At 42.7% G+C, this 18,018-nt stretch overlaps 1 protein-coding gene across 1 annotated transcript; it reads left to right on the forward strand.

Annotated features, from left to right (window-relative positions):
- The first annotated feature begins 4,370 nt into the window (after window positions 1–4,370).
- Window positions 4,371–5,096, forward strand: LOC110734712 (protein MAINTENANCE OF MERISTEMS-like). The gene has a single exon (XM_021914850.1). The coding sequence runs from the start codon at window positions 4,371–4,373 to the stop codon at window positions 5,094–5,096; it is 726 nt and encodes a 241-aa protein (XP_021770542.1).
- Window positions 5,097–18,018: the final 12,922 nt, after the last annotated feature.

Consider the following 18,018-nt stretch of genomic DNA (forward strand, 5'->3'; position numbering starts at 1 on the left):
CAACAATGTCAACCTGATAAAACTGACAATCTAAGTGCTTTGGAAGCAGCTGAGAAAATTGGTCAGAATCAAACAGACAATGTAAATGCTCAACCTATTACCCTTCGTAGGTCGCAACGACAAAGATCTCTACCAGACAGATACCTTGGTATTGTCTTAACCGATGATCAAGACATCCTAGTTATGGATGGAGATGAGCCAGCGACATACAAGCAAGCTATGACGAGCCCCAACTCTGCTAAATGGCGAGAGGCCATGAAATTCGAGATGGACTCCATGTCTGAAAATCAAGTCTGGGACTTGGTGAATTTGCCCGAGGATTACACACCCATTGGTTGCAAATGGATCTTCAAATTGAAGACAGACAAGGATGGAAATGTACCTATATACAACGCTAGACTGGTGGCAAAAGGTTATAGACAAATCCTCGCGATTGACTATGATTACCTTTTCACCGGTTGCAATGCTAAAGTCTGTCCGGATTATTCTAGCGATTGCTGCATATTACGATTATGAAATATGGCAGATGGATGTCAAAACCGCCTTCCTAAATGGGATTTTGGAAGAAACTGTGTATATGACACAGCCAGAAGGTTTTGTCGATCCGAGCAACGCTGGAAAGGTTAGCAAGCTTAAGAAGTCCATTTATGGACTAAAGCAAGCCAGCAGGAGTTGGAATCTGCGATTTGATGAAGTTATAAGCAAGTTTGGTTTTATCAAGAATCCAGATGAATCTTGTGTATACAAGAAGGTCAGTGGGAGTGACATCGCATTCCTAGTCCTATATGTAGATGACATACTGCTCATTGGAAACAGCACAAATTTACTTTAGTCCGTAAAGGGCTGGTTGGGAAAGTGCTTTTCAATTAAGGACTTAGGCGAGGCACAGTACATATTGGGCATCAAGATCTACAGGGATAGATCTAAGAGGATGATTGGATTGAGCCAGAGTACTTACATTGATAAAGTACTGGCACGATTCAACATGTAGAATGCCAAAAGAGGGCATCTACCCATGTCCCATGGCGTAACTCTCAGCAAGAAACAGTGTCCATAAACACCTGTTGAGCGAGAGAGAATGGATCAGATTCCATATGCTTCGCTAATTGGGTCGATCATGTATACCATGATATGTACCAGGCCAGATGTATCGTATGCCTTGAGTGCTACGAGCCGATACCAATCAAACCCAGGAGAGGCGCATTGGACTGCGGCCAAGAATATCCTGAAGTGCCTGTAAAGGAACAAGGATAAATTCCTGGTTTATGGTGGCCATAAAGACCTGGTTGTTGAAGGTTACACCGACGCTAGCTTCCAGACTGACAGAGACGACTTCAAGTCACAGTCAGGGTACATATTCTGTCTGAATGGAGGAGCGTTTAGCTGGAAGAGTGCTAAGTAGAGCACCACTGCAGACTCTACAAATGAAGCCAAATACTTGGCTGCTTCAGAAGCTGCTAAGGAGGCTATTTGGATTCGCAAGTTCATCAGTAAACTTGGTGTAGTACCCTCCATCAAGGGTCCAATAGATCTCTACTATGACAACAATGGAGCTATCGCTCAGGCCAGAGAGCCAGAAGAGAACCAGAAGGTCAAACATGTCCAAAGGCGATTTCACATGATAAGGGAATGGAAATCCGAAGGTGAAATCAGAATTTGCAAGATCAGCACGGATGATAATGTGGCCGATCCTTTGACTAAACCTTTGCCTCAAGTAAAACACAACAAGCACGTTGAGGCAATGGGAATCAAGCACATCGGAGACTGGCTTTGAAATTCCCTGTACATGTGTTTTAATTAAACAGGTTGTTTTAATGTAAGACACTTTATGGAGTAATTAATTTTTGTGCAAAATTATCATTCACTCCATTACTATTTAATTGTGGTTTAGAATTAAATAATAAGTCCATTCAATTTATGGAAATATTCAAAACAGGATATCAAGACCATGTCTTGGATAAAGAAACACCTGTTAAGTGAACATTGAATATTTAAATCGAAAATTATCCCTAATCGAGGTCATCTAACTGATGGACGATTGATGACCATCAGAGTTTAATGTGTAGTATGATTTACAGCACCGTTTCTTGTGCTGTAAGGACATAAGGGTCATAAATCATTTGTATTGGTTCCATTTTGGAACTGCACTGGATCGACCTATGAGAGTAATTTAAGATATTCTAAATTATCATAAGTACATTTCTCATTATAGCTATCGGAACTCGTTTCCTCGACCATGAGTATTGTGAAGTTTTCTTGTTTGAGAACTAGTCTCTTTGATGTTGCCTAACGTCTGCTGTAACTGGGGATCATAACAGGAACACTCAGGATATTAGGTCCTCTTAGTAAGAGAAACTTACAATGCAAGACTAGGAATGTCCCCCTGTTAACAATAGGGAACATGTCTTTGTTGTTTACAAGGCCGCTCGAAGAGTGAGACTGTGAAAATGCATGGCTGTGCTCAGATGGATTTTAGAAATCATCTGCTTATTGAAAGTCGAACTCGGAGATCGAAAAACACTTCTGAACGTAATAAGGATGACGATGAATCTTACCTTATAGTTCACGAAGAGACATTAAGCGGCATAGGAAATGGGCTATACACTATATGCACACTTGTCTGGAAGGACAAGTGGGAGATTGAAAGGAATGGTGTCCTTTCAACAAGTGTATTATTCTGATAAAGGGATTAGAATTATTTTATAGCTAATTCTTCAATAAGATCAAGTGATCGGAATGCCTCGGTGGAGGACGCTTCCGATCAGTAATATTAAGGTATAATTAATATTACAGCTTAATCTTAACTAAACCCTTCAGGTCGAACCCAATCGAACATACGATCCGAGGCGACGAATTAATCGGAAGGATTTAATGAGTCGACGGAGTTTTACAAATATAGACGTCGGATATCGAGCCTAGGGCGTCGAGACCGAGCGTCGCAAAATCACAAGCCACAAGTACGAGCATAGTCGTAGCATCACATTGTCCTAGCCATGTGAAGTGCTAGGCTAGGCTAGCCCATCGCAAGCCTAGGCGCACCATGGTGTGCTAGGTGCGCCATACATGCTAGGCGCACTAGGTTGCCCATCGCAGTACCATGTGCGTGTGTGCGTGCCTTCGCATGGCACAACACCACAACATGCGTGCTTGGATGCCTAGGCGCCATCGTAGGCCACACGCGCCAAGCACAGCCCATCGCAGTGGTGGGCACTTGCGTATGTGCGTGTGTGTGTGTGCCGCGCACCATCGCAAGCTCTAGCACAAGCATACGTACTATCGCATGGCTAGGCCAGTGCGTATGTGCGTGTGCGTGTAGGGCATCGCAGCAGCAGCACTAGCCTCACTCAGTGCGCATGCGTGCAAGCCATCGCAGCATCACAGCACCAAGCTTCGCATGCTTGTGCATGTGGCTAGCGAGGCAAGGGGCCAGCATGCGTGGCTCGCTAGCAGCACGCATGCTGGCTATGCGAGTATGTGTAAGAAAGGGTAGGCAGCAGCACCACGCACTAGCTAGCTTGCCTGTGCGTGTGTGTGTGCGATGGCTTGGCAACAGCGCCCAACGCCCAGCACAAGGCGTGGCTCGCTAACAGCACGCAAGTGCTGGGAGGGCTGGGTGATGCGTGTTGTGCGTGCTAGCAAAGCAAGCAGCCAGCTCACTCAAATGCATTGTGGCAGTTTTGTGAGGGTTGGGGACCAAGGCTTGGGCAAAGCCTTGGGGAGCAAGGCAATGGTCCCCCCACCTTTTCTTAGTCCTCACCTAACTCTCTCTCTCCCCTTGACACTTGTTGCATTGTGATTGATTTGATTATTAATTTATTTTGGAATTAAATTAATTATCAAAATTATTCATTCTCCCACATTAGTTGGGAAATGAAGATCAAGGGTTCATTTCCCTATAAATACCAAAGCTTGGGTATTTGGGAAAGAACACACTTGAGTAGAATTGAAAAGGCAACTCTTGATTTGAGTAAACCTCTAATTCGTAAAACTCTTAGTTTTATTTGTCTGGGCCTCGACTAACCTTCGAGGCTTAGGACGCTCGGGTCAGGTTCAAGGGTACGATCCCGTCGGAGGCCTTGTATTTTCGGGGTTGAAGTAAGAGCTCCTCGGTGAGCGAAGCACGCGTCAAAGGTATAATCTTTTATCCTTTATTATGCTTTTAATTATGTTTTGCTTGTCAATTGCATTTATTATGGGGGCGAGTCTTGGTGGGTTTCAAGTGTGGGTCACTACGAAATCACACACGCAATGTTTTGCGCTGTTTGAGCAGGACACAGTTGTGTTCTGCATTGGTTACCTGGCGAGGTCGTCTTGCACAGGAGCATCAGGAGCTGATTGACGGTAGTGGTCTGTCTCACTTACCAGGGATCATGTTTAGGCGTTTTAACTGGCCATTGATTTCTGCATTTGTTGAGAGATGGCAGCGAGATACGAACACCTTTCATATGCCATTTGGGGAGATCACGATCATGCTGCACGTTGTGTACCATATTCTTGGGCTTTGTGTTGATGGTTCCATGGTTTCCACTACTCCTAGCACGGACGTCATACGGGACGCGTGCCAAGTTACCCTGGACATGACTGCGGAAGAGCTGAACGAGAAGTGTGGTCCGAAGACCATTTGGCAGGGTAGTGGGGTGCTGACCGAGAGGATTATGGACTCGACCTTGGAGGAGCAGAGGCCCTTCAGTGTCCATTACATTGGCTACATGTGGTTAGTACTGGGTAGATGTCTGTTTTTGGACAAGAGTGGTAACCGCACTCATCTTTCCTTCCTCAACGAGCTTGTTGTTGAGGAGCTGCAGATTAGTGACTACTCTTGGGGTTCAGCTGCTCTGGCATATTTGTATCTCCAAAAGGGTACGACATCAAGAAAAGATGCCGATTCAATCGCTAGTTGTCTCACGCTTCTGCAGGCGTGGATCTACGAGTACTTTCTGTGCTTCCGGCCTCAGCAGGGTACCTTGACGAGGGTGCTTAGTATTCCTCGTGCATGTGCTTGGGATGTGGGATCGGGGTTCCCGAACAAGAGCATGGAGCGCCTGCTCGCTTTTCGTGCTCGATTGGATCAGCTGACCGATAATGAGGTTAACTAGCTACCGTACGGAGTTGATCCCGCTCGACGCGTGCCAGCCACTCTATTCATTGGCTGCATCCAGTATCGTAGCATCATTGAGTCATACATGCCTGATCGAGTGGTCCGACAGCTTGGATTCGTGCAGGAGATTCCGCGAACCATTATCAGGCCTGAGAAGGCCAAGAGACCGACGAACCTGAAGATGTATCGGGTTGACTTTCCGACCGAGATGACATCTATGATGTGGACTCAGTTTGTCCTTGGCTCGTCTTTCAGTATTGTTTTAGGTTCCCTCACCAGACTCGGTGGTGGAGGTGCTACGGTCGCTCCTAGTTACATGAAGTGGCTGTACCGATTTTCTCATCCTCGTCTTTCTCTTGGTGGGTCATCAGATGGGAGTAGCAGACTTCCCGAGAGGACTTACACGAACTATGTTAGTTGTCTTTTATTATACTGTAAATATTACTTAAACAAATTTTAATTTCTATAACTAATATGTTGTTCTATTACTTGTAGTGGATGGGTCTGTCCTTGGAGATCCACCGAAGATCACTGCATGAGTATCCCAGCATGACGCGTGAAACGAGGGCAATGACTGAGTAGCTGATAGCTGACTGGAAGGCGATGATGGGGTTGTGAAGTACTTGTCTTTTAGTTTTATATTAGCAAACATTGATTGTTTTAAAGTACTTGTACGCACTTCGTTAGTTCATTGATTTTTATTATTTTTATTATTATGACTTTTATGATTATGATTATGATTACTATGATTATTATTATTATATTTATGATTATTGTTGTTGTTGTTGTTAATATTATTGTTATTATTATTATTAGTTTATGTTAATTAGTTAATAACAAAAAATATTATTATTATTATTATTATTATTATTATTATTATTATTATTATGTTAAAGAGTTTATGTTTATGTTCATGTTAATGAGTTAATAACAAAAATGTTAATAACAAAAATGATTTACATATTACATATCTACAACTGTTCACCATAAATGAATGTACATAAATGAGTTTGCTATCTAATTAACGCATCCCACATGTTCCGCTAACTGCATAACGTTAATCCCAACCGTCAACACTTGGCTCGTGGTGCTCGGTCAACCAACCTGCAATCGAGGGAAGTGGTGAATCTGGTGCAAGATCAATACGGATAAAATGTGAGCCCCCCATTGTAGCAATCACAAACTCTCGGGCAAGTGCCGTGACTGTCCTTCGTGCCCGCAACGGCAAGATCGTGAGGCATGGGTAGTAGCAGGTTGGTACTTGGCCTACACCAAGAATAATAACCATTGTGTTGAACCAAGTAGCAATAGGAAATAAATCTTGAATTGCAACCATCCAATGACGGGAATCAACCGCCCCACCGTCCCATCGAATACGCTCCACGTTCATCCCAAGCCTTCCAAGCCCGTATATCCTTTTGTACAGGACTAGATAACCGAGGACCTCGTTAGCTATTGTTTCTCGAGCGTCATACCATTGCCCCTGGTCACCGAAGAAGAAGTCGGCCACACAACGAAAGCCGTAGTTACCATCGCCAATGACATCCTTCCATCCTGTGATGTAAGGCAATGTCGGTCCTGGAAGCAAGTGTCGATACCGGCTTTGGCTGATGTCACATGGATATTTTGCACGAAATTAGAGTTCAGCTATTAGTACAGTAAATGTTGAAATACGTGAAAATAAAAATAGCCAATCGTACCTGTTTGCTGCGGACCACGTTGAGTGTTTCAACGGTTGACATGTTCGAAATAACAAGGATCACGTCTTGCATCATTACTCCTTCGTCGACCCCGAACGTTGAGGTTTACAGCAGGATCTCCAAGGTTTGAATGATCCGAATGCAACTCCTCCTCAATGATGCGAGATACATTTCGAAGAACACAGGATCACTACCGATTACCTCGTCCACCAGCGAACGAAAATGTGTGGCGTCCTCGATCGAGTCATTACCAAACACCGGTACATCATCACCATCACCGATAACCAAGGTCTTCTAGAATGGGTGAATTTTCCTGGTATACAAGCCTGTCGCGGCAGCTAGAGAATCATGTATCTGGCAAGCACACGGCATACCGTGGGTCACACGCATTGCACATCCACATCGCTCATACACCTGATAACTCAGCTCCCTCATCTGTTTCGTCTCGTCGTCGAGAACCTTCAAACAATGCTGAGACGCCTTGCCGTTAATACGTGATAGTGGCAATTGTCGGTACTTCTGACCAATCTTCGACCTAGACGCCTCCAAACCATTACGAATGGCGATGATCTGATTACCAATGTGGCAATGAACTCGGGCCCATACGGTATCCAAAGAACCTGCACATTACAAAAAAACCGTCGGGAGTGATAATAATAATAATAATAATAATAATAATAATAATAATAATAATAATAATAATAATAATAATAATAATAATAATAATAATAATAATAATAATAACGCTAATAATAATAACAAAAATCATAACAATAATAATAATTATCATAATAAAAATAATAATAATATTCATAATAATCAATAACTACAGCATAGTCCAAACAACGAACCTGTCGAAGATTCAAACCACATCTTCACGGCCGAATGTTGGCTCTCAACTCTGCAAGTGCTGGTGTTGCCAAAACGCAGATTTGGTTTGTCCAAAATGTCACAAACTTGGTTTTATGACAAAGCCACGTTCTCTCTACATATTGTATCACCGCAGGATAACTTGCCCACCAATCTTTCATTGTTTGTATAGCAGCATTATAATCCTCCTCGGTTGCAGCATCCATGATACGTTTCCATTTCCCATTTTTGAAACTCGCACCGATCTTCTTGTTTTTGAACATATCAGTGACCCGAGCCTCCAGATATTTGTTAATGTGCCATCAACAAAGTAAGTGCGGGGTCCTTGGAAACACTTCTCTCAATGCCGCACATAGCCCAAGCTCACATTCTGTTAAAAAAACTGACGGTTCCCTATCATACCCAATCAAGTCTCTCTGTCTCTGCAGAACCCATCGATAGCTTGCCGTGCACTCGTTACGCATGAACACATAACCAACGAGGAAATTCTGATTTGTCGGTGTCACGCCTACTATCTCAAAGAACGACATCCCGTATCGGTTGGTCTTGTAAGTGGAATCCATACCGATCACATATGGGTACGTCCGTAGTATGTCTACCGTGACTGGGTGCACCATAAAGGCGTGCTGTAAAACACCTACATCATCAGACATGACCCAGTACAGATATTGACTCTGTCTCGCCAAATGTAGAAATTGCTGAACTACTCCTCTTCCATCAGACATCTCCGTTCTCAAGTCATTCCGGCAGTTGTAGATGTGTCTGATGTTTGGATGATCATCAGGAAATTGCTCGGCAATTGTCGCCATGATGTTACGCGGTGCCACCTTAGACTTCGTCATGTCATGCACAACCTTCTTCGCATCCGGGCTCAACCCACTAATTTTCCGATGCCCCTCCTGATACACAATCATTGGATGGTTAAGGGTCCCAGTTGCATCATTTTTTGCCCGGATCTTCCAACTGTCGGTGACGAACTCGTAATATATCTTGATGTAGAAAGGACAACCATTGGCTTTGGTTTTAGTGTCCTTCCGAATTGCGTTCCCAAGATCTCTCGGCTCTCTCCTACGTCCCCGGTCACATCTCAAATACCGATACGGCCTACCATCCCTGGTTTTGTTGAAAGACAATTTGTCCAAAATAAATCCCAGATTTATGGCAACAGCATCCGCCCATTGAACTGCATCATCAAACGTTCGAAAAAACGTATCTGTGATAAAATTCGCACTGTAATTCACACCGTCACCGCCTTCTTCAAACTCCGAATCCTTTAAAAATACAAGAAAACACAAAAAACACGCCAATATTAGTATTTTACTTATAATAATAACAACACCAATATTTTTTAAACAACAACAACAACAACAACAACAACAACAACAACAACAACAACAACAACAACAATAATAATAATAATAATAATATAACATTAACTAATATTAACTAACATCAACTAACACTAACATTAACTAATATGACAATATTAACTAACATAAACTAACACTAACATTGACTAACATTAACTCATTAACATAAACTAATACTTACAAAAATAACTAACAATAACAATAATAACAATATTAATAACAATTACATAAACTAATACTAACAAAAAAAAACCGAATAATAATAACAATAAGTACAATAATAACAACAACAACAACAACAATAATCATAACAATACTAAATAATAATAATAAAAATAATAATAATAATAATAATAATAATAATCATAATCATAATCATAACCATAATCATAAAAATAATAATAATAATAATAATAATCATAACAAAAATAATAATAATAATAATAATAATAAGCAAAACAAAAAAAATAATAATCATAATAATAAAATTAATAATATTAATCAATAACAAAAAAATAAAAATATTTGAAAAAGGGACTTCCGCCCAAAATTTCCGGAAGATCCGGAAATTTCAGGCGGAAGTCCCTTTTCCAAAAAAAAAAAAAAAATTCCGACTTACCGATTCTTCCGAAGATGCCTCCGGCGTACGATCGTCGTCGTCGTTCATCGTCCAAAACCCATCGCTAAACCTTGATAATTTATTTTTTTTAACAAAAAATTAATACTTTTGGAGGTGGGCTCGGGAATTTCGGACCTCGGGATTTTTTAAAGGCAAGTTGCTCGGCTCAAAGACCTCGGGAATAATATTAAACTGCTCGGTATACTATGTGACAAAGTGGTGGAGCCTTATATAGGTTAAATTAACACAAGGGCAAAACGGTAATTTCACATTTAAATGGGAGCGTCACCATGTAAATTGGGAGCGTCGAATAGCAGTTCACTAATTATCTAACATATTTAAAATTATTCTATTTTACAAAAATATTTACAAAATATTAACAGTCTAACACACCCCCGTAATCAAAACGGGAGGTCTACGAACGCTGAGACTGTCCCTGAAATCATCAAAGATAATGCATGGTAGACCCTTTGTAAAAATGTCAGCTATTTTATAACGTGACGGAACATGAAGTACTCGAACCTCCCCACGTTGAACCTTTTCACGAACAAAATGAATATCCATTTCAATGTGTTTTGTGCGCTGATGTTGTACAAGATTTTCGGAAAGATATATGGCACTGACATTATCACAATATACCAGAGTTGCTTTTGTAATGGGACATAGTAACTCAAGTAACAAATTTCGAATCCAACAAGATTCGAAGACAACATTTGCAACACCCCTATACTCAGCTTCAGCATTAGACTTAGATAATGTGGGTTGTCGTTTCGATGACCATGAAACCAAGTTGTCCCCAAGAAAGACACAGTACCCAGAAGTAGATCGACGAGTATCCGATCAACCACCCGAATCGGCATCCATGTATGACAAGAGTGAACTAATAGGTGATATAGATACCAAGATCAATCGTACCTCGTACATATCGTAGAACACGCTTTAAAGCGTCCATGTGCTTGACTTTCGGATCATGCATGAATAAACAAACCTGTTGGACAGCATAAGAAATATCAGATCGTGTGAAAGTCAAGTATTGAAGAACACCTGCCAGTTGATGATATTTAAAAGGGTCATCATAAGAAGGTCCGTTAGTCAACCCGAGTTTGCCTTTTGTATCAGCAAGAGTAGTACATGGTTTGCAATTTGACATGCCCGCTCGATCTAAAATTTCTTCGGCATACTTTCTTTGTGATAGAAAAAGACCATTTGTGTCCCTGGAAACAGAAACACCTAAAAAATAGCTTAAAGGACCAAGATCCTTCATAACAAATTCTGAGCTAAGACAGGACATAATAGCTCGCCAAAGAGTATATGAAGAGGCAGTCAAAATAATATCATCCACATACAATAAAATGTAAGCAATGTCAGAATCATGGCGGTAAATGAAAAGAGAGTTGTCACATTTGCTGTTAACAAAGCCAATGGATGAGACAAAATCTGCAAATCGTTGATACCAAGCTCGAGGTGCCTGCTTCAAACTATAAAGAGATTTCCGGAGCAAACAAACATGATCAGGATGAGAAGGGTCCTTAAAACCAAATGGTTGGTACATGTAGACAGTCTCATTCAAATTACCATGCAAGAAAGCATTTTTAACATCTAACTGATGAATTTGCCAAGATTTAGACAATGCAATACTAAGAACCACCCTAATAGTTGCCGGTTTAACAACCGAACTAAAAGTTTCATCACAGTCAATACCATCCCGCTGAGATTTCCCATCACCTACAAGACGGGCTTTATGCCTCTCAAAAGTGCCGTCAGATTTCTTTTTATGTCTAAAAATCCACAAAGATCAAATAATGTTCACATTAGAAGGTCGCGGGACTAAATCCCAAGTCTTATTTTCAATAAGAGCATTATATTCATCCTGCATAGCATGTTTCCAATTTGCATCATCTAGTGCACACTTTGGGTTTCTCGAAAGAGGTGAGATAGTAAGAGTAGTAGCACTTAATGCATGATCATGATATTTGGGATTTGGTTTAAATATGTCGTGTTGACTACGAGTAGTCATACGGGAAGGTGAGGACAGAGCATTTTGAGGAGGTGATGTGGACGAGGAACACCATATGTGAGGAGTATCGGATAAAGGAGGTGATGAAGTATGTGGAGTGTAATGAAGTGTGCCCAAAAGTGGGCTAGAAGGCCCATCAATGGGCTGGGCCAAAGGTGGTGTGATGAGCTCATTTGAGGAAGGGGCTGAAACATGAGGAGATGAAGTTGGAGCAGCATGTGAGTTCGTAGCATTGTAATGCAAATATTGGAGAAATAAGGGTGAAAATCCCTGATCCAAAAAATCATAGGTAGAAGGGGATGGTGAGTGAATTTTAGAGAATGGGAAGGTATATTCATCAGACCAAACATGTCTAGCCACAATAATTTATGGGTGGAAGGATCATGACACTTATAACCACGGTGATTAGATGGGTAACCGAGGAAAACACATGGAGTTGATCGAGAATGTAGCTTATGAATGTTTGATGATGAAAAGAAGGGAAAACAAAGACATCCAAAAGCTCTAAGATGAGAATAAGTAGGAGTCTTTTGATACAAAATTTGTGTGGGAGATTTGTATCCAAATAATTTGGAAGGCAAGATATTTAAAAGATAAGTGGCCATGTCTATGGCATGGTGCCAAAAAGATGGTGGGAGGGAAGCATGAGCCAGAAGAGTTCGGGTGATGTTATTAATTGATTTGATTTTCGTTATGGTTTAACGTTTTGAGGAGTAGTGTCCGGACAAGAGAAACAAAAAGACATGCCATATTGTTCACAAAATTGATGGAATGGTCCATTATTAAATTCACGGCCATTATCACATTGAAATGATTTAATATTACGTTCAAATTGGGTCTTGACATATGAGCTAAATGACAAGAATAGAGAGTAGACTTGTGACTTTCGAGAGATTGGAAAAGTCCATAAGAAATTGCTATAGTTATCAAGAAAGAGAACATAATATCGATGACCGGCATGACTTGCAACAGGAGAAGTCCATAAATCACTATGAACAATATCAAAAGGCAAAGTTGTGGTAGAAAGAGAATCATAGAAAGAAAATTTCATTAATTTCTCAAGAGGACAAGAGTGACAAACAGTTTTACGATCCTTATTACATTCAATTAAATTATAGCTACGTAAAGAAGAAAAAATAGCATCTTCCGGGTGGCCTAGGCGAGAGTGCCAAGTACTAGGGGAGACTGCGACAAAAGCTGAAGGCAGTGAAGATGAAATGGCTCGAAAGTTTGTGAGTGGATAAAGATTTCCCGAACTCTCACACCTCATTATTGGTGTCCCCGTTTGCAGGTCCTTCACACAAAACCCAAAAGGATCAAATTCAGCAGAAATAGAGTTATCGGAAGTAAATTTTCGAACAGAAACAAGATTTTTAATGATATGTGGAGCATGAAGAACATTATTAAGAGATAATGGAGTTGAAGTATAGGGTAGGGAAGTGTGACCATATCTACAAATTCGAATCATACTACCATTGCCAACAACAATTGCATTATTTTTATTTTTGCTCAATTGAAAATAAGAAGAGAGATCACCTTGTAAATAGATCATGTGTGACGTAGCTTCGGTGTCCATATAAAAATTGTTGTCCGGTGGTTGCAAAGTGAGAGTATGCATGGTGTTTCGGGGTTTTTGGAGTCCCTCGGGAGAGTTACAATTCTGGGAATGTGCCCCGACCGTCTGTACCTGCAAAACCACGAAACTCCGGTTGGGTGGAGTTCCGCCTTCGATGATCAAGTTAGAACGTTTCAGGATGTATAAAAGTGCGGAAAGTAAATGGGTTATTTTTGGAATTCGAATTTCGAATTTGAATTGGAGGGGGAAGGTGACGGTTCGCCTTCTGCCCCCCTCCTATAAATGGGAGGCTTCCTCCTCTCATTCCATACTTTGCAAATTTTACAAAAATTTCCATGAGAGAAAAAAGCTCTGACACCGGTTGTTCTTGCGTTCAACCAGCTACTTTGATTCAGACACGTCCGGATACCGGTTGAGTGCTTCTTTGATCCTCTCTAAGGTACCGTCTGACTTAATCAATTTCCTCTTCTTGATTTCAATAGAACCACTGCCGGTCTTACACCGTCTGGGGCACTTTTAAGCAATTTTCTTTTATAAATTGTATTCAATAGATACACAGCCGGTCATATACCGTCTGGGGCATCTTCAAACAATTGACTTCAAAAATTGCACTCCTTAGGCCCACAGCCGGTCTTATGCCGCCTGGGGCATTTTTTAGCAATCTTCTTCAAAAACTGCATCCAATAGACCCACAACCGGTCTTATACCATCTGGGGTATCTTCGAGCAATTTTCTTCATAATTCGCTTTCTATAGACCCACAGCCGGTCTTTATACCGCCTGGGGCATCTTCAAGCAATTTCTTTCTTAATTTGCATTCATAAGACCCTCAGCCGGTCTTATACCGTCTGGGGTATATTTGGGCAATCTTCAAAAAATGCATTCTATAGATACCGTCTGGGGTATCTTTGAGCAAAATTCAAAAATTGCATTCTATAGATACCGTCTGGGGTATCTTTGAGCAATCTTCAGAGACTGCATTCTATAGATACCGTCTGGGGTATCTTTAAGCAATCTTCAAAAACTGCATTCTATAGATACCGTCTGGGGTATCTTTAACAATTTTCTTATAAAACGCCTGACCATCTACTTTCTTTATAACTTTCAAAACAATCACAGCCAGACTCTTCTGCCTGTGGTATCTTTGAGTGATTTTCTGTGAACACGTCTGACTGTTTGTTTTGTGTTTCAGCTTTTGAAATATACACAACCGGACTCTTCCGCCTGTGGCATCTTCAAGCCACATTTTGGGAAAATGATCAAGTCTTCTACAAACTTCAGTTGCTTTTCAAAGAGGTACCGCTTGGGGTATCTGCAAGCAACAACTCACAGATTCGTCTACTAGCAAGCTTTCTTACTACTTCAAGGTACCGTCTCTGCCCCTTGCAACTTTTGAGTTTTTCCCGGTTGTATAGGTTGTTAGAGAATAATGGACTCTCCCAACACACAAACGACACGACCTAGGGTAGTTGTCAACCGTTCACCGGATACGGCTGAGTCTAGGACTGGGGATGTCATCCGGGGGTGTTTGGACCACCCTTACTCTTCTACGAATCCGACCGTCTATGTTCATGTGCAGGACAGAATGGCTCGGAAAAGGAAAACGGTTGTTGACCCCGAGTACCAATCAGATGATTTAGCCGGAACTCCGGTTCATGATGCTCCTTTTGACCAACCGGGCGTACCTAGCACGCCCGGAGATGAGATTCTTGAAGAGTCCGGGAGCTAAGGCGATGAGGAAATCGTCCAGCAATCCGACTCAACTGAGTCTACAATGGAGTCGGATGCCCCTTAAGAGGATGAGGAGGCATATAACTGGCCTTCAGCAAATAATCCAACAGAGGCGCACATGAGCGCCCGGGATGTTGTGACCTTAAATGTAACCCTCCCGGCTTTTTTGGAGATCAGAAGCGTCCGATAGGTGCCAAATGGGAGCTAATCATGCCACCAGCGGATGCTGCCGTCGTCTGGGATTACTACTTAGATCACGCCGACAATTACTTCGGCTACTACGAGGCGGCATTCAAAGCCAGCCTCCGGTTCCCCCTCCACAACACAATCAAGGCCATTCCTGGGGTTACGACCTTGGCGTATGGCAGCTCACACCCAACTCTTGGGTGAACATTTTGGGGTACATAGCCGCCTACAAAATGCAGGACGTGACGCCTAGCTGGGAGGCGTTTGCGCACATGCACTATCTTAGTCGTGCCCTAGGCGGCTGGAATGCGTGGTACACATTGACCACGCATCCGGAGTACATGATGACTTTGGAGAAGCCATCTAAATAGACCAACTGGAAGAGAAAATTCTATATGGTCTCCTCCCCTTCTTCGGCTATGAACCACCGGCTACGCCGGTACAATAGGAACCCGGTTTTGTTGGGAAAGAAATGTGCCCTCCCCAAGATACCGGGGAGGTCGTGGGATCAGATAATGTAGTCGGGCCTTTTTAAGAAGAATACTATGCCACTGGATGATGGGACACTAGTTATTGTTCCCAAGTTCTGGGTCCCTCATCCGGACTGGTTCAAAGACGAGGCGTTCCTTTCCGCCTGTGGTCTTAGCACCTTTTGGAGCAAACTTAGGTTTATTGCTTAACCGGCATATTATACAGCCTATATGGTGTTTGAATGATCTCTAACATTTTTTTTTAATATTTGCAGAGAAAGGACTCGAGATGACTCATCCCGAAAAAACGCTGGCTAAGTCAGCCGCTGAAATTAGGAAGGAGCAGCTTGAGAAAAAGAAGGCCCAATTGGCGGCCAAAGGCGATGGGGTAAGCACCGGTTGACCTTTTTACCGTTTGTATGCCTTGCAACCCATCTTAGTACTAACCGGTTGCTTTGCCTTGTTTTGCAGTCGGGGAGCCAAAACGTCCCTCGATCTCTAAGGAAAATGCTGAAGAGACCGGAAAAGGAGCCTGCCAACCATCTTCACAAAGGCGGAGGGTTCCGCCTTCCCCTGCCACTACCTCTGCCGGAAGACAGCCGGCTCCTGAGAGGCCTACGTCCGTAAGCAAAAGTCTGCGTGATCTGGGCTTAGGCTCAGGGCCGGCTGAGGCCGAAGCTAGGGAACCTGAGGTTCCCTTTAGCCGGGTGCTTGCTGTTGTACCCAGCTTAAATGCGGTTGGGGGTGGTGTCACCCCTCAGCCTGAAAACCAAGGTACAGATCTCACTTTTGAGCCCCCCTGGCCGCTTGGGCCTGTTCGAGTCAAGTCCTAAGCTTCTCAGTCAGGGGATTCTTCAGGCAGCCGACTGAATATAGGCGCTGCTTATGCCCAGCACTTAACAATTATATCTCATGATGCAAATGCCTCTTCTCGTTGGCCGAATCTGCAAAATTATGCCAAGAGAATGCTGAGGACCCTCACCCGGTCCGAGAAGGAGGCGGTACTGGGTATCAACCAGGTCAACATTGACCGCATCAACTCAATGCTGGCTGAGGTAATATACCGGTTGGGGTACTTTTGGGCAATTTTGCTGATATACCGGATGGGGTAATTTTGTGCAATTTTGCTAATATACCGGATTGGGTACTTTTGTGCAATTTTGCTAATTGCCGGTTGTGGTATAACTGAGAAGCTAACTTTTTTCTGGCTGGTTTTGCAGCTGATGTTGAAGGTTGACAAGATGAAAGCCCCCTTGCGGAAGAAGCAAGAGGAGGTAAGAAATGCCTAGAGACAGGCAACCGAATTAATAGATGTCTGTCAATATAACTCCCTTATGCTTGAAATGCAAACTAAAGCTCGGGAGATGAAACAGGAGGAACTCATCCAAGAGCTAACGGCTGCTGCTGATACAGCCAACAAAAATGCTGTCGACTGGCAACTCCAAGTTAACCAACTCAAGGCTGACGTCAAGGCCTTGGGGGAGGCTGACATGGAGAACACCGGGCTAAAGGCTGAGGTCACCCGGCTGAAGGATGAGCTGGTCAAGACCAAGAAGGAGCACCTGGACCAGCTGTCGGCTGAGCAGAACCGGCTGGTTACCGAGAACGAGCGCGACTGCGAAACGCGCATGAAGATGGCATGGTCCATGATCCACCCCGACACCAACTATGCTTACTTTGACTTGAGGTACAGATACGCTACCGAGGTATTTGACGCTCAAGTTCTCGGAACTGAGAAGCCGGCGCCCTTCGAGGAATGGGCTGGCATCGAAGAGGAGAAAGCGGAGGAGACTACGCCGGGTAGGGCTGGAGAAGCCCAAACCCAAGAAACTCAAGAAGCCCCTCTTGCCGGTCAGGACCAGCCGTCAAAACAGCAACAACAATAACAGCAGCAGTAGCTTATTATTTTTAACCCCTGCTTTCATCCGGTCTACGTGCCATGTACTTTTGTATCTTTTTTCCCCAGACAAGGGTCTGGCTGACATTTGCTACTATTTATATATATATATATGCCGACTGTGTTGGTTTTGCTTTGATATTTTGCTTCAATTTTTTGCAATTTTGCCTTGAATGAAATCTTTGTTGTAATTTGAATAAGTACATAAGGTATGCCGGATGCCCAGGCTCTGTCTGCCCTTGGATGGTTGTTTGCTTATAGTTAATCCAACTCTAAGCAAGAAACCGTCCATATAAGCATCCAGATGAATAAACAAGCGGTCCTTAACCGTTTACAAAACAGAATTATTTTCAAGTTGTATCTGTCGGCTGTGCCGGCTAAACACAACCTAGGATACTCGTTTAATCGGCTACGGATTACTCCTTGGGTATCCGACAATGTCGTTGGTTGGTATGCAGGTGGCCTGTGGCCGGACGTATGCATTT

This window comes from Chenopodium quinoa, unplaced genomic scaffold (assembly GCF_001683475.1).
Source record: "Chenopodium quinoa cultivar QQ74 unplaced genomic scaffold, ASM168347v1, whole genome shotgun sequence".
Taxonomy (NCBI): Eukaryota; Viridiplantae; Streptophyta; class Magnoliopsida; order Caryophyllales; family Amaranthaceae; genus Chenopodium; species Chenopodium quinoa.

Coding starts and splice junctions, on each gene's coding strand:
- LOC110734712 (XM_021914850.1), top strand. CDS start 4,371: ATGTTTAGGCGTTTTAACTGGCCATTGATTTCTGCATTTGTTGAGAGA.